The sequence below is a fragment of the Amblyraja radiata genome, chromosome 14, assembly GCF_010909765.2.
Source record: "Amblyraja radiata isolate CabotCenter1 chromosome 14, sAmbRad1.1.pri, whole genome shotgun sequence".
NCBI classification, from domain to species: Eukaryota; Metazoa; Chordata; class Chondrichthyes; order Rajiformes; family Rajidae; genus Amblyraja; species Amblyraja radiata.
The window spans coordinates 51,165,246-51,183,834 of NC_045969.1; the positions used below are offsets into that span (position 1 = coordinate 51,165,246).

Consider the following 18,589-nt stretch of genomic DNA (forward strand, 5'->3'; position numbering starts at 1 on the left):
GATAGACACAAAATACCGGAGTAACTCAGCGGGATAGGCAGCATCTCTGGAGAGAAGGAATGGTAACATTTTGGTTTGAGACCCTTCTTCAGACAGAGAGTCAAGCGAGAGGGAAACTAGAGATACGATGACTGAATTGATAATATCTAGAGTTCGCTGACTAACTAACAAAGACTCTTCTATTTACCTCAACGAAAGGGGAGCTAAAACTAATAAAAGTCTTTATCGCCATCATTTATTGTCAAGACTACCCCTCCTCATTTAATGTTTTGCTTAACTCTCCTAAAATTTTAACATTTTAGGAATATTTAAATCCCAATTTTGAGCACTTTGTAACCAAGTCTTTGTCATTTTCATCAGGTTATTTATTTCTGTTTGTGCTATTAATTCTTGTTAAAAACGCTCAGTGCATTCAAATGCAAATTGTTTCTTTACCTTTTTCCTATGTTATGTCCTTTTGTCCTTTCCTGACATGCCATTATCATGATTGAATTGACTACACTGCAACCTCGACAGACTTCCGGTGGCGCTATGGAGGCTTGAGTCCAGCGCCACCTAGCTCCGTGCCGAAGAAACTAAAAACGGGAGAAAATCGGGTCTTACCTGCAGCGATCGCGATCTGAACGGCTGCCTGCGTGACGTCATCAGGCGCGCTACTTTACGGTATGTCGTTACAACGTACCCCCCCCCCGTGTGACACAAAAAAAAGCCGTTAAAGGGAAACCGCAGATGGAAGAGGAAGGCCCTACAGAGGCCTCGGCCTCAGTTACAACGACGGCCCAGGAAGACCCTCCGAAGAAAATGAAACAGAAAAAGTCTGAAATGGAGGATCTTAAAACCTTTCTCGCTGCCGAAATGAAAACCTTTGGAGAGAATTTTAAAGAGGAACTTGACGCTTTTAAGGTAGATTTTAAAGCAGAAATGCATTCTACCGTTCAACAAATGCTGGAAATCTGGAAGAGGACGAGGGAGGAAGAGGTCAAGGATCAGATGGAAGTGCTGGAAGCCAGGCTCGTTTCGGTGGAAACGAAGGTTAAAACGGAGGTGGACCCCATTCATCACGAACTTGATCAACATAGAACAGCGATAACCGAACTTGAGAAATGGGCGACGACAAGTGCGGAAACTGTAAGTCGACTCCTTACTGAAAACCAACGCCTCTCCGATATGGTGATCAAATTAAGTGATAAATGTACCGATTTGGAGGGGCGTCAAAGACGTAAGAATCTAAGAATTGTAGGGGTGAAAGAAGGAAGTGAGAGGGAAATGGGCACTCGGGATTTTGTGGCAGACCTATTACAAAAAGCCTTAAAATTGGATCACAAACCTTCACTCGGTCGAGCTCATAGAGTGCAGCGACGTCGTACACAAGATGATGCCCATCCAAGACAAATTATCGTAAAAGTGCAACTGGATCATGAATTTGACGATATAATGAAGAAAATTGTTCGAGGCGGACAGCTCCTTTTTGAAGGTGTGAGATTCAGTATTTACCGAGATTATCCGGCAGAAGTCTTCAAGAAAAGAGCGCTGTTCACTGAGACAAAAAGAAGACTGAAGAATGTACCTGATTTGAGATACAGCTTGCTTTATCCCGCAAGACTAAGAGTCTCCTACAAGTCCAAGGAGCACTTTTTTACAGACCACGAAAAAGCACTGGAATATGCCAAAGAAGTCGGTAACATGACCATAGACTGAAGAATTTACATTACTCCTTAGGAGTCAAGGACTAACAGGACCGCCAGATCTAAAAGGACCCTTAAAGTTCTTTTAAGAGCTTTAAGGACATTCGGAAACCGAAATCGACGGAGGATATTGGATAAAACCGTGATCTTTGTTTTTTTTTTTTTTTTTTTTTTTTTTTTTTTTTTTTTTTTACTAATCATTATTATTATCTGTATATTCATATCTAACTATATATGTAACAACTAATACTTATTAAATATCCATATTACCACTAAAATTATTAACATTAACATTTCTCATAAAAATTTAATACTGTATATGATTGATAACAATGATTAATAATTAATAGTCTTCGATTAACGTAGAAATGAATTACATACTTATATTATATAGGAAGATATGCAAGAGGTAAATTAGCCTACGTCATAATAAAGTTTGACGGTTTTTCTCTTTATTTTTCAATTTAAAATTAAATTTATAGATTTAGCGAAAAAATTAATATGATATGTAGAGAATAATAACGTTGTGAATTTTTGCTGTTCTTTAACTTTTCTGCAGGGTTACGTGCTTATGTATGTATACATATGGGTATATATATATATATATATATATATATATATATATATTGTGTGTGTGTATGTATGGGTATGGGTAAATAAGTTTGTTACTCCCAAAGAAGTTATTTGAATGTTAGAAATAATCTTTTTTTTTCTTCGGGCACGGAGCTGGGAATTTTTTTTTCTTACAAAGGCTACGGAAGTCTTTAGAATTCTAGCCACGTTAGTGTGGCTATCACTAACTACACTAATTGTAGATGTAGTTCTTTTTCTTTCACCCTACACTAATCAACTCTATCACTTTTTTCACTTTAAATATTTTTATAACTTAATGTTTGAATGGAAAAATAAGACTAATACAAGGAGATGTGTTCGGAAGAGCGACGTAAATGATTTTTAATTCATCTATTTGAGGTTCGGGAGCAGGGTCAGGTTCTATGTGTTGTACCTTCTGCTCGGTTATAGACCACCTTAGAAACAATATGCAAGATGTTAACATGACAAGAGGGGGTCAGGGAATAACATTTTGTAGTTGGAATGTCAAGGGAATCAATGAACCAATTAAGAGAGGTAAAGTTTTGGCACATCTAAATTTAATCAAAACAGATATAATATTTCTTCAAGAAACACACCTTAAAAAGGAATCTCAACATAGACTTAAAGCTAAGTGGATCGCTGAATCATATCATTCCTCCTTTTCCCATAAGTCCAGAGGAGTTGCAATATTAATTCGTAAAGGAATACCTTTTACGAACTCTTCAAGAATAGTGGATATTGATGGCAGATATATTATATTAGTTGGAGAGTTAAATGGAGAAAAAGTGATTCTTCTTAATGTTTATGGGCCTAATTTTGATAACCCCACGTTTTTTAATAAAACATTTAATAAAATTCCTGAATTTACACAATATAAATTAATAATTGGAGGAGACTTCAATTGTACATTAGATTCATACTTAGATAGATCATCAAGGCAAAAAAAAGTAAAATCTCAATCAAGTGTATTTCTAAATTCATTTATTAATACCACTAATATTAAGGATGTCTGGAGAATAGAAAACCCAACTGGACGGGAATATTCATTTTACTCACCAGTACACAAAACATACTCAAGAATAGATTATTTTTTAGTTGACTCTACGTTTATCCCATTTATTTATAATTCAAAATACCATAACATTATAATCTCAGATCACGCACCTGTAACATTCATGATTAAATTAAATGGAATGTCCGAGAAACAAGCATATTGGAGATTTAACCCACAAATTTTGAACGAAAGATCATGCCAGGAATATATTATTAAACAGATTCAAATATTTTTTGAGGTAAATGACAACCCTGACACACCTACTTCTCTTATGTGGGAAACGTTCAAAGCGTATGTTCGAGGTACATTAATTTCTGCTCAAGCATTTTATAATAAAGAGAACAGGATTAAGCAACAAACATTGGAAAGTGAAATCAAGCAACTAGATATAGAAAATGCGAGAATGCCATCTACTTTAAAACATAATAAAATTGCTGTATTGAAATATAAATTAAATAAAATGTATTCAGAACAAGTAATAAAACTTTATCAAAAAAACAAACAATTACATTTTGAATTTGGAGACAAACCACAAAAACTATTAGCACGTCAGTTACGAAAAATGGAAGGGGAAAAAATAATTCATAAAATTAGAACAGAGACAGGAGAATTATTAAAAATGCCCAAGGACATAAATGATAGATTTCTCCAATACTATCATAACCTTTATTCAACTAAAACCGTAGCACAATCAGAAGGAATAGCATATTTTTTAATAAAATGTAATTTAAAAGGTTTAGATTCAAACGATAGAGAATTATTAGAAAGGGAGATTACGATAAAGGATATTGAGGAGTCTATTGGCTCTTTAAAAAATGGTAAAGCAGTAGGACCAGATGGTTTAGGCTCCGAATTTTATTAAAAAATTTATGATTTGCTTTGCCCACATTTACAAAGACTGTATGAGTATATCTATACTCAACAGAAACTTCCAGACACTTTAAATGAATCTATAATAACACTTATTTCTAAAGCTGATAAAGATCCGGGAGACCCGGGATCATACAGAGCAATTGCACTTTTAAATACAGATCAGAAAATATTAACTAAAATACTAGCGCATAGATTAAGTACAGTGATGAATAAATTAATACACCCTGACCAAACAGGCTTTATTCAGAAACGGTACTCATATTATAATCTAAGAAGATTATTTAATATTATATATTCCAAGAGAATTATTAATGAAGATCTAGCAATAATCTCACTTGACGCTGAAAAAGCATTTGATCAGGTCGAATGGTCTTATTTATTTTCGGTGATGGAAAATATGCAGCTAGGGGAGAAATTCTGTACATGGATAAAACTGTTATATACAAATCCCACGGCTAGAATATTTGCAAACCAAAGGTTGTCATCTAAATTTAGCCTATCTAGAGGTTGTAGACAAGGATGCCCGTTATCTCCATTATTATTTGCGCTTGCTATTGAGCCACTGGCAGAAAGAGTTAGGGGGCATCCGGAAATACATGGGTATAACACAAAGGACACAGTGAATAAAATTTCTCTATACGCAGATGATGTATTAATTTACATTACAAAACCAGAAATTAGTATTCCAAACTTATTAAAGCTAATAACCCAATTTGGTTCACTTTCAGGATACAGAATAAATTGGAATAAAAGTGAAATTATGCCAATAAGGGAACATAACAAACAGATAATACAACAATTCCATTTAAAATAGTAAATGAAAAATTTAAATATCTAGGTATTTATGTAACTAAGATATATACATAATTTTTTAAAGCAAATTTCCCCCCATTGCTGAACAAACTACATAAGAATATTCAATACTGGAAAACACTTCCTATCTCAATGGTTGGCAAAACTAATGCCATAAAAATGATTTTTTTACCGCAAATATTATACCTTTTTCAGACAATTCCGATATATCTGGCAAAAAACTTTTTTTTTAAATTGGACTCTATTGTTAATGATTTTATCTGGGATTATAAGAATCATAGGATAAACAAAAGACACTTGTGTAAATCAAAAATAAATGGAGGCTTGGTTTTACCCAACTTTTTGTTTTATTTCTGGGCAGTTAATATTAAAAATATGAATTTCTGGTTGGAAGAAATAGATCATCAACCAGACTGGTTAAAAATGGAAAAGGAAGATTGTTTACCTTTTGATATCGGTTCGAAATTATTTGCTACGTCTAAATTAAACAAAAAAATTTATAGGGAAAACCCTATAATATTTAGTGCTATACGAATTTGGAAACAATTAAAAAAGACATTAAAATTAGATAATTTATCACTTTTTCTTCCAATTGTGAATAATCCTTTGTTTAAGCCCTCATGGTTGGACGGGGGTTTTACACAATGGAAGAATTATGGAATTAAAAATATGGGACAACTTTACAAGGAAGGCACTTTTCTGACATTTCAGGAGTTGCAACAGACTTATGGACTTCGAGGAAATGATTATTTCAGATATCTTCAACTTAGAGATCATGTAAAATCGAACTCTCAAAATTTTCGAATTAGAAATTCAGAAATTCTTGATGAATGTTGGAACAAACATCCTAATACAGAAAAATTAATATCTTATATATATAATATCTTATTAGACAGTGACATTCCTTCAACGGAATTACACAGACAAACATGGGAAAAAGAATTAAATCAAGTAATAACGAAAGATACTTGGGAAGAAAGTTTGCAACACATACATCAGTGTTCACTAAACGCCAGACATTCTCTAATACAATTTAAAGTAATACATAGGTTACATTATTCAAAAACAAAACTACGTAAAAATTTTCAACATATCTCACCTATATGTGATAAATGTCAACATTTAGAAGCTACATTATCTCATATGTTTGCAAACTGTATAAAAATTAAAAAATTCTGGGTAAATATTTTCAGTATAATATCTAAAGTAACCAACACACAATTGGACCCAGATCCAAAATTAATAATACTCGGAATATTAGAATTAAATCAAACATTTAGAACAACACAAAGAAACTTTATTGATTATAGTTTAATAACAGGAAAAAAATTAATTCTAAAATTTTGGAAAGGCCCTACGGCCCCCACAATCAAAATGTGGATTATAGAAATGACGGAGACCTTAAACGTGGAAAAAATCAGATTTTCCCTGTTGGACAAACAGGAATTATTCGTTGGAACATGGTCTCCTTTTATTGATTACTTAAAGGGTCAGAATAGTTCAGCACAGGAACCTGACTAGCACTCGGGCTAAAGAATGGATGAAATCCTATACTCTGAAATGTACGAATATATCTCGAATGAAGTTTTTTATTTTAATAAATTTTTCCATTCTTCTTTAACTATCTTTTTCCTTTTTTTTTTTTTTTTTTTTTTTTTTTTTTTTTTTTTTTTTTTTTGTTTTCCTTCTCTTTCTTTTCTTTCTTTACTTCATCTATCTCTTTAGTTCTATCTAGTTTTTTTAAAAAAAGGAAGAAAAGGGCAAAAGGTATTGGAGACAATGTAATAATAATTGACAATATTATCAATTTAAAAATGTAAGACTGTAATGATGTAAATAGGTTATGTACCTATCTCCAATAAAAAATATTTTCAAAAAAAAAAAAAAACCTCGTCCTTTGTCATTAATCTCCAAAACAACGCCCCCACAGAACTCTTCTCTCTATTCAGTTTAAAGCCTGACTTGTAGCCCTGGTTATCAATTAAGCTCATGAGCCTGGTCACAGAATGAAACATCCAGTTCATTCCCCACTTGTTGGTCAGTCAGACCATTTTGGCAACTGCGCCTTCATCAGAACTTTAAGATTTTCAAACAATTCTTTAAGATAAACAGCCGGGGGCTGAATCCTTAAAAAGTATGTGAGTTTGAGATGAGGTGCTGTTCCTCCAATTTGTGTTTGGCCTCACGATGACAATGGAGGAGGCCCAGGACAGAAAGGTCAGTGTGTGAATGGGAAGGGGAATTGAAGTGTTCGGCAATGGGAGATCAGGCCAGAGATGCGGGTTCAATCCCGACTATGGGTGCTCTCTGTTCTCCCCTGACCACGTGGGTTTTCTCCGAGATCGCATTGGCATAGGTGGTCAGCAAAACGATCGGCCAGTCTACTCCCTGCTTTCTGGTAGCCAGCATTCTATCCATTTTCTGTAAATCCAAATCTATCCAAGTGAAATTTATCGCATCCCCAGCCTATCAGATAATCATTTTTAAAAACACCCCCCTTAACAGTTTATGTTTTCTTCCCAATTATCCTAAATTTCCTGGTTCGGAAGGAGATTCTTCCGACTTATAAAAGCCTCCTGTGATTTTTCAACCCCTACATTAAATCTCTCCTCACTTTCTCCAACTACAGACAGGAGAATGGCCGCTGAGGTTAGTGATTGGAGAATTATGAATGCCATATGTTGGCATCTGCTCTCCTAGCGAGTAAAATTAGATGCTGCCTGACATCAGAGAGCTAACAATACACAATGGTTGTGTAGGAAGGAACTGCAGATGCTGATTTACACCAAAGATAGACACAAAACGCTGGAGTCACTCAGCGGAACAGGCAACATCTCTGGAGAGAAGGAATGCATGAAATATCTGGTCGAGAAGAAGGGTCTCAACCCGAAACATCACCCATTCCTTCTCTCCAGAGATGCTGCCTGTCCTGCTGAGTTACTTCAGCATTTTATGTCTAATACAGAATCTTATACGACTTGAACATGAAGAGATTTGTGATCCATATTTACTTCTCCCGCGTAATATTTTTTCCCCATAAAGAAAATGCAAATATCTTTGAGTTCCAGCACGTGTATTTTCTAGAGAACAATTATAATGAGAATAAAGTCCAGGCAAACAGCACTGAAGCTTTATGGAACAGAGCAAATGAGTTCCTCTCTGTATTCCCAATAATACGCTTTCAAATTGTCGATGTTGGAGCCTGAAGAAGGGTCTCAACCCCAAACAGGGTCTGAAGAAGGGTCTCGACCCAAAACATGGTCTGAAGAAGGGTCTCGACCCCAAACATGGTCTGAAGAAGGGTCTCGGCCCAAAACATCACCTATTCCTTTTCACAAGAGATGCTGTCTGAGCCGCTAAGTTACTCCAGCTTTTTGTGTCTATATTCTAATTCTTTCTGGACATTGATTTTACCCTCTCAACATTGACAATTGCTAATAAATTGAAATTATTAATGGACTTCTATTTCTTGTACTTGGTAGTAAATCTGGATACATTTCCAGATGTTTTGTAGTCTCTGTATCATTATTGCTTCAAGGTGAGTGTAATTACCTAATAACAGGGAACTCTAATAACCTGCCCTTTGGCTGTTCTGGGTGAGGAAAGGTTATGACTCTAAAACATTCTCAGTGCAGGAACCAATTTTGCCACCAGGATAATTAAAGAGCAGCCACGCATTGGTCCAAACATTCCTAAATGTACAAGAAAAACATGACATTTAAAAAAGATGTTCATGAAAAGTTGTAATACATCCGTTTCCTCCAGGGCCATTGGAAAACGTTGCCAAGTCTATTGGTCTGACTCAGTAGTATAGTATACAGGCAAATTATTGTGAGCAGTTTGGGCCCAATATCTGAGGAAGGATGTGCTGGCTCTGGAGAGGGTCCAGAGGAGGTTTACAAGAATGATCGCAGGAATGAGTAGGTCAACATGTGATGGCTCTGGGTTATGTGATGAGTGTTTGACAGCACTGGGCCTGTACTCGCTGGAGTTTAGAAGAATGAGGAGGGGACCTCATTGAAACTTATCGAATCGTGAAAGGCTAGGATAGGGTGGATGTGGAGAGGACGTTTCCGCTGGTGGGAGAGTCTGGGACTAGAGGTCATAGCCTCAGAATTAAAGGACGATGGAGATGAGGAGGAATTTCTTTAATCAGAGTGTGGTGAATCTGTAACATTCTTTGCCACAAAAGGCTATGGAGGCCATCAATGTTCTTAAGGCAGAGATAGATAGATTCTTGATTAGTATGGGTGTCAGGGGTTGTGTGGAGAAGGCAGGAGAATGGTGTTGAGAGGGAGAGATAGATCAGCCATGATTGAATGGCAGAGAAGACCTAATGGGCTGAATGGCCTAAATCTGCTCCTATCACATGACCTTTTGACCTTATTTTCGGCAATGATTAATGTTTTTCACTCCATGGAGCTCTTTAGGTCAGTGGACAAAACTGCAAAATACTCGAGGATGAAATTGTGATAGGACATCAATGCTCCATCTGAAATATTAATTTTCTTGGTCATTAATCAAAGTCATCATTAAATACTGGTGAAGTGTCGGAGGACCGGAGGGTGGCAAATGTTGTGCCTCTATTCAAGAAGGGTTGCTGGGAAACCCTGGGAACAATAGGCCAGTGAGTCTAACATCTATGGTTCTTGACTCCCCTACTCTGGGTAAAAGACTCGGTGCATCAACCCTATCTATTCCCCTTATCATCTTAAACACCTCTTTTTAATTTAGTTTAGTTTAGTTTCGAGATACAGCGCGGAAACAGGCCCTTCGGCCCACCGATTCCACACCGACCAGCGATGCCTGCACACTAACACTATCCTACACCCACCTGGGACAATATTTACATTTACTAAGCCAATTAACCTATGAACCTGTATGTCTTTGGAGAGTGGGAGGAAATCGAAGATATCGGAGAAAACCCACGCAGGTCACGGGGAGAACGTACAAACTCCGTACACGTAGCAGCCGTAGTCAGGATCAAACCCGGGTCTCCGGTGCTGCATTCGCTGTAAGGCAGCAACTCTACCACTGTGCCACTTAGCATCACTGGAGAGAAGGAATGGGTGACATTTCGGGTCAAGACCATCCTTTAAACTGACCAGAAACGTCACCCATTTCTTTCTCCAGAGATGTTGTCTGTCTCGCTGAGTTACTCCAGCATTTTGTGTCTATCTTCAGTGTAAACCAGCATCTGCAGTTCCTTCCTGCACAAACCATTGATGCATTTGGACCAGGACCCTTGCAGCACACCACTAATCACAGGATTCCAATCAGAAAAACATCCCTCCACAACCTTCCTTTGACATCTTCCATCAAGCCAATTTTGAATTGAATTGGCCAGCTCACCTTGGATTCCACATGACCTTTTGCATGAGCCCACCTTTGACAAGGGCCTTGCCAAAGTCCATACAGACAAAATACCCCTCATTAATCCTCTTGGAGACCTCTTAAGAAACCTCTGTTAGATTTATGAGACATGATTATCCATGCTGGCAATCCCTGATCTGTCCGTGCCTAACCAGGGGATATTAGGGATACCATCACTAAGTATCCCCTTCAATAACTTACCCACCAGTGACAGCAGGCACACCAGCCTGGATTTCCCTGGCTCACTGTATTTTAATGAATGAATGAAGAAGTTATTGGATAAGTATGTACACATACAATGAATTTGCCTTGGTGCTCCGCTCGCAAGTAGCAACATGACATACAGTAAACAATCTTCAACCGATGGGGATTTCTTCTTTCAATATGTTACCGAAGGCATTTGTGCTCATTTGGAATCTTTAACAAGGCCTTAATTAATGTAGTTTTGTTCCCAGACATCCTTTGGAGGCTGACAAGCTCCCAAGTAGTTAGATAAACGCTGCTGTTTCATTCTTCTTGCCTACCTTAGAAGACCATGGGTGACCATGGTTTTGAGTTCATCGGAATTGGTCAAATTGAATGATTCAATTGTACTTTAGTGTCACATGTACCTAGCTGCAGTGAAATGATTTGATTTGTGTACAACCCAGTAAAATCAAGTCAAGTCAAGTCAATTTTATTTCTATAGCACATTAAAAAACACCTCTCATTGACCAAAGTGCTTCACATCAGTGCAGGTACTAATGTGTTACAAACAGTGGTACACAGATCTAACAATACAAACATAAATACACACATACAGCACTCCCTCAGATGACCTCAAGAAAGGCTTGAGAGTAGAAATAGGTTTTAAGTCTACTTAAAGGAGTCGATGGAGGGGCAGTTCTGATGAGGAGAGGAATGCTGTTCCACAGTCTATGATTCACAGTCCACTGGCACTCCGACAGTCCCCTCGCTCTCCGGCGATTGATTGCGGGACCCTCCTCGCGCTCGCAGCATGGGTCCCATAGACGCCAGTGGCCCGGGGCCGAATCAAAACAAATCTTTAGCTTCCATGCAGTGTTCATCCCCCATTAGCAGTGAGCGTGGATCTACCTTTACTGATCTAGCCGAATCAGGGAGGGAGAAAATGAGTGGGCAGAAACAATGAAGAGAAAGCATGTGAAGAAATTAACAAATTCAAATTCAACTTGACTCTTCCAGTTTACAGGAGTACAATAGATCAATTGTACACATACAAAGGGGAAACTCTGTCTGCCATTGGTCTGGTCTCAGTGGAAATTGGTTCACATATTTTAACAGGCATGCGTTCTAACCATTATTGTTGGATCATTGTTGGATCACTCCGCATAGAAAAAAGCACACATTTTCCCAATCATTCACAGAGCAAACAGGATGTCTGAAGAGAGTACACTTGAAGCTTTCATTATTGGTGTGCCCAACTATTCTCCCTCTCCCCCCCCCCCCCTCTCCCTCTCTCTCTCTCCTTCTCTCTTGCTTTCTCTCCTGCTCTCCCTCTCTCTCTCCTTCCCTCCCTTCCTGTCATTCTCGCTTCTTCCCCTCTCCCTCTCTCTCTCCTTCCTTCCCTCTCTCTCTCTCTCTAACTCTCTCTCCCTCTCCCTCTCTCTCTTCCTCTCTCTCCCTCTCCCTCCCTCCCTCTCTCCCTTCCTCTCTCTCCTTTGTGTTTTCTCTCCTGCTCTATCTCTTCCTCTCTCCCTTTCCATCTTTCCCTCTTCCTCTCTCACTCTCTCGCTCTCTCTCTCTCTACCTCTCCCTCCCTCCATCTCCCTCTCTCTCCCCCATTCCCTCCCTCCCTCTCTCTCTCTTCTTCCCTCTCTCCTCTCTCTCCCTCTCCCTTTCTCTCTCTCTCCCCCTCTCTCGCTTCCTCCATCTCTCCCTTCTGCTGGGGATGCCCCTTGAACAAGGGAAGGTATATCACTCCAAAGGGCCATGTGAGTAGCAAGGGTGTTGTGTTCAAAGAAAGTTGCGAACACTATTGAATATATAGACACTGAGAATGTGGAAGAGATTTTGCACAGTTTATTGTTTTGTATATATATATTTTATTCAGAATAATATATATATGTCTTGCTCCCAATGCCCCAAGCATTGCAAGCTTGGTGTTCTATATTAGAAGAATTTGGATGTATTCTTACCATGAGAGCCAGTGGCTGACAATGACAACCAAGAGCTCAGTTATAAGGCCCATTATAAACATGAGTTTATGTACATACATCACATATTTACTTATGCTATAAAAGCCATTGGGCTATTGAGTCAATGCCTGTTCCACCGTCATTTTAAAAAGCTTGATGGATATGTTCAGGTTAGTTTATTGTCGTGTGTACCAAGTTCCAGTGAAAAACTTATCTTGCGTGCTAACCAGTCAGCGGAAAGACAATACATGATTACAATCGAGCCATTTACAGTGTACAGATACATGATAAGGAAATAACATTTAGCCAGCATAGTCCAAACAAAGATAGTCCGAGGGTCACCAAAGAGGTAGATAGTAGTTCAGGACTGCTCTCTATTTAACAAGAATTTTCATTTACCTTTATCAGTGTGAAATAATTCATATCTTTCACCACTTCAAAGTAATTCCACACCAATTGGGATTTTGATTCTGTGCAATAACGCCCCTTTATCAGGTTAAAACAATTAATATCTGAAATTCATATCATGTTTGAAAACTGTTCCACAAAGTCAAACTTGTTTTAAATTGAGATGGGAAATCAAAAATACAAGACCCCGAAGATAGACACAAAAAGCTGGAGTAACTCAGCGGGCCAGACAGCATCTCTGGAGAAAAGGAATAGGTGGTGTTTCGGGTCTCGACCTATTCCTTCTCTCCAGGGATGCTGTATGACCCGCTGAGTTACTCCAGCTTTTTGTGCCTATCTTCATTTAAAGCAGCATCTGCAGTTCCTTCCTTAAACAATACAAGACCCAGGCACTGGCATGAATAATGTTAGTGAAACTTCTCTGTGAGATGCATTACTTTATAATGACTCTAACCAGTGTTTCTATCTGACTGAGCTGCAAGGTTTCGGCGCACTGCTGTGTCTAGAGGCAGGACTTGCAGCCCTCAGCCTCATCTACACCCCAGTACTTCATTACTGCAAGCCCTACTCATAAATCTGCCGAGCTCCAGCCTCCCAGGGCTGCTGGCAATCCAAATAGTAGCAACGTCACTGAATGGTTTCCTGGGGCTGCCAGGTTGTATCATTTACACAAGCACCACCATAAGTTGTGTGGGGGAAGGGAGTAGAGAACAAGAGACTTTCCTTTCAGCTCAATAGTGTAAACCATAAGTTGCACTGTGCACATGTACAGAGGAGAGGAAGGGAGACAGAGAGAGGGAGATCAGGAGAGAGAGAGAGAGGGGGAGAGAAGAGCCTGAAGTATTTCCAGCTGGAAGCATTTAAACAGTGCCTAGCCTGCGAAGTGCTTTATGGAAGAATTAAAGAGAAAGATGTTACACAGCATGTGGATAGGTCTGCTGGCATTTGTAGAGCTTACTGTGAGCGGGAGAACAGAGATTTACGGGTAAGAATTTTGTTAACTATGAATAAAGATTTCAGGAAAATTGTTGTTTTAAATTGAAATAAGACAACATTGTTCATTCTAACCCAACAGATTTCACCAAAATAGAAATGAAGTGCCAAATTTAAATGTTTTTGTTCATTAGGTGGGTATGTTTTTTGAGATTTTGCAATTAAATGAGGAGCGATATCAAATGATATACTGGACAGGCAACAAATACTAATTTACTAATAGTCCAACAAGATACAATGTACAAGTTTTGATCAGATATTGTGACATAAATATTGAATTATGCATGCATTTGCATTTAAATAGGGCAGTTGAGATTCTAATGCACTAAAAGGAAACTGCAGATGCTGGTTTGCATCAAAGATACAAGTGAAGTGAAGAAGTGAAGTGAGGGAAGTGAAGAAAATGAAGAAAGCGAATGGTATGTTAGCATTCATAGCAAAAGGATTTGAGTATAGGAGCAGGGAGGTTCTACTGCAGTTGTACAGGGTCTTGGTGAGACCACACCTGGAGTATTGCGTACAGTTTTGGTCTCCTAATCTGAGGAAAGACATTCTTGCCATATAGGGAGTACAGAGAAGGTTCACCAGACTGATTCCTGGGATGGCAGGACTTTCATATGAAGAAAGACTGGATAGACTCGGTTTGTACTCGCTAGAATTTAGAAGATTGAGGGGGGATCTTATAGAAACTTACAAAATTCTTAAAGGGTTGGACAGGCTAGATGCAGGAAGATTGTTCCCGATGTTGGGGAAGTCCAGAACAAGGGGTCACAGTTTAAGGATAAGGGGGAAGTCTTTTAGGACCGAGATGAGAAAAACATTCTTCACACAGAGAGTGGTGAATCTGTGGAATTCTCTGCCACAGAAGGTAGTTGAGGCCAGTTCATTGGCTATATTTGAGAGGGAGTTAGATGTGGCCCTTGTGGCTAAAGGGATCAGGGGGAATGGAGAGAAGGCAGGTACAGGATACTGAGTTGGATGATCAGCTATGATCATATTGAATGGCGGTGCAGGCTCGAAGGGCCGAATGGCCTACTCCTGCACCAACTTTCTATGTTTCTATGTTTCTATAGACGCAAAATGCTGGAGTAACTCAGCGGGTCAGGCAGCATCGCTGGAGAAAATGGATTGGAAGAAGGGTCCCGACCTGAAACATCACCTGTCCATGTTCTCCAGCGATGCTGCCTGACCCCCCTGAGTTACTCCAGCATTTTGTGTCTATTAGTCGAAATTTTAGTTTGGGCATGATCAGAAAATTGTTGAAAATGCACTTGAAATTACACTGGTTTGGCTGAGTTTCGGGTTTTCACTGATATTTATTTCATAAGCGCAAATATTAAATCTTCCACAAACCACATGCAATTGGGTAGCAGAATAGAATGTAATGGTGACCAAATTTTAACTTCCTAATAAAAAAATATTTTAATATATTTTGGTTTTGTAGGCTTATGGACTTTTATTAAGGATTTATCACAAACATAATGTTTTAAGTAAAGGTGGCCTTAACTTCCTCTCACAGCAGGAATGTCATACAGCACAGAGACAGGCCCTTCAGCTTGCCATGCCCATGCTAACCATTGTCCTTATCAAAGCTGCTTGCACTCAATCCATAGCTTTCTGTCCTTGGCAATTTAAGTGCTTGTCTAGGTGCTTCTTAATTACTGTAGAAATAAAGAAGTGTTCACTGGTTAATACACAAAAGGACACAAAGCCCTGGAGTAACTCAGGCAGCATCCTTGGAGAACATGGCTGGGTGACCTTTCGAGACTGGACCCGAAATGTCACCATTTATGTCTGCCAGAGATGCTGCCCGATCCATGGAGTTACTCCATCACTTTGTGTCCTTTTGCTTATTAATCACAATTGATTGTAAATTGCCAATTCATTAGCTTATTCTGGTCATGTTTTTGTCCCTGTCTTATGCCACCCTAGTTTTCTCTACAAGAATGTGAAGTATTTAAAATATATTCTACGTGAGTTTGTATTCAAATGTTTGGGACGCGGATGAGTGATGTCGATTTCTGTGTGACAATGTATAGTGTTATCTGAAAGTCGTAATCTTGACTTCATTGTAGTTCATTTGACATTGCCAGCCTCTCCCTGGTGATGTTTAAGAAGGAACTGCAGATGCTGGAAAATCGAAAGTAGACAAAAATGCTGGAGAAACTCAGCGAAGGAAATATTTGAACCTTTCGGGCCGAAACCCTTCTTTCGGGGGTTTCGGCCCGAAACGTTGCCTATTTTCTTTGCTCCATAGATGCTGCCTGCCTCACCCGCTGAGTTTTTCCAGCATTTTCGTCTCCCTGTTGATGGATTGGTGTCAATTTTCAACATTTCCAAAGTGTACAAGACCATGCTCTACAAAATGGTACGCCATGGAAATTGAATGAAAGGAAAATAGTGATTTACTGTCAATGAATGGTATGGAAAAACAATCAGGTTTCAGGTAAGAATCACACAGGTTTTCCTGTTTCATAAAAGGAGAAGAAACATTAGTACACCTAAGATAGACACAAAATGTTGGATTAACCCAGCAGGAGAGGCCCTTATAATTGTCTCGACCCGAAACGTCACCCATTCCCTCTCTCCAGAGATGCTTCCTGTCCCACTGAGTTACTCCAGCTTTTTGTGTCACCCTTCTTCAGAATCCTGATAAACCAGGTGCAAGTTTTTCAGTGAAAATGTTGCAGTTATTTGAGTTAAAAACTGCATAAATGCAACAAAGTGTTAAAAAAAAACAGTATCAGAATAATGTTAATATGTCAAGCAAATGGCACCTCTCTCTCAATGTTGCCTTGCCTGGCACTTGACCAAATGGACAAGTTGGCTGTCCGCCAGGCAGGACAAGCAGTGACAGGAGACTGCAGATGGAGGGGTGGGGGCAGTGGAATCTCTGAGAGCGTAACAAGCAGAGCACATCGACACTCGTGGTGAAGAGTTGAACCAAGCCAGTGAGTAGACAGCGATGAAGCGATAGAGGAGTCTGATTTAAGGTTATTTATAAGGTTCCTCACCTCTTCTCATTCATGTTTCCTCATCTACACCCATCCATTATAGATTATAGGGACATCATCCTCAAGACCAACTGCCCTCCATTAAGGATTCACAATAAATAACTGGCAATAAAACACTTTTTACTGATCTGTACTCATACTATATCTGAATTTCTTAACACTCCACAAAGGGCTACGGATATTACCCACTGAGTGTAATTTACAATAACGACTGTTTTCCTTGTGCTTTTAGCTGTTTTACATTTTCATGCATTGGTTGTCAAATGTTCATGCAGTGGATTTTATTATTTTTCTCAAATACATAAACTCAGTCAAATTATTAAATACATTTACGAAAGAGTTATAAATTGTTCTTAGGGCTAGTGGAATCGAGGAATATGATTTAAATTAGGGTCTCAATTATAACCCCTACTTCCCCAAGAAGATAGACACAAATGCTGGAGTAACTCAGCGGGACAAGCAGCATCTCTGGAGAACAGGAATAGGTGACATTTTGGGTCGAGACCCTTCTTCAGACTGAGAGTCAGGGGAGAGGGAATCTCCTGAAGAAGTTGTTGGCAAAGGTGGGTCATAAGTGATAGGATCAGGATTAGGCCATTCGGCCCATCGTCTACTCTGCCATTCAATCATGGATGATCTATCCTTCCATCCCAACCCCATTCTTCTGCCTTCTCCCCTAACCCCTGACACCCATACTAATCAAAAATCTATCTATCTTTGCTTTAAAAATATCCATTGACTTGGTCTCTGCAGCCTTCTGCAGCAAAGAATTCCACAGATTCACCACCCTCTGACTAAAGAAACTCCTCATGACCAAAGTGATTTCTACACCCAAAGCCGGAGGATTCTCCTGTAGCTACTTGATCTCCAATGTCAAAAGGCAATTGGTGTCCAAGAAACAAATATTAATTGAGATCGAGTGATGTCACAGGAGTTACGAGAGAGTATGGGAAATCAGTGAAACCTTCCACCTGATGTTGACTACCTGACATTATCACAGGAGTTTAAGGGGAGAATTTACCCAAAGTCAGAAGATGCCTCTTCTGCAAAGCTTATTGGTCTGCAGGCGAGAAGGGGTTGGTTAGGCCACATTTAGAGTATTGCGTTCAGTTCTGGGCACCATGTTATAGGAAATATGTTGTCAAGCTGGAAAGCGTAGAGAGGAGATTTACGAGGGTGTTGCCAGGACTAGAGGGGCTGAGCTATCGGAAGAGGTTGAGTAGGCTGGGATTGTATTCCTTGGAGCGCAGGAGGACGAGGGGTGATCTTATCGAGGTGTATAAAATCATGAGATGAATAGATCGGGTAGATGCACAGAGTCTCTTGCCCAGAGTAGGAGAATCAAGGACCAAAGGGCATAGGTTTAAGGTGAAGGGGAAAAGATTTAATGGGAATCTGAGGGGTAACATTTTCACACAAGAGGTTGCAGCTACTAGACTGTGGAACAGCAACCCTCTTCCCATCAGAACTGCCCCCTCCATCGACTCATCTGTACTCCCAAGCCTTTCTTGACGTCCTATGAGTGAGGGCTATATGTATGTAGTTTGTTTGTTACACTATTCTTATACCGATGTAAAGCACTTTGGCGGGTCATTCCGATGCATTCATTGCCATTGTTCCTCTGGG

At 39.1% G+C, this 18,589-nt stretch overlaps 1 protein-coding gene across 2 annotated transcripts in view; it reads left to right on the forward strand.

Moving 5' to 3' along the window:
• The first annotated feature begins 13,589 nt into the window (after window positions 1–13,589).
• egfl6 (EGF like domain multiple 6) overlaps window positions 13,590–18,589 on the forward strand; it is a 54,372-nt gene continuing 49,372 nt past the window's right edge. The window contains exon 1 of one of the 2 annotated variants that reach the window (XM_033033335.1): window positions 13,590–13,941. In XM_033033335.1, coding sequence (XP_032889226.1) covers window positions 13,847–13,941 — 95 coding nt within the window. In that variant the 5' untranslated portion in view covers window positions 13,590–13,846. The remainder of the gene's footprint in view (window positions 13,942–18,589) is intronic. The other variant, XM_033033334.1, reaches the window with a different exon arrangement.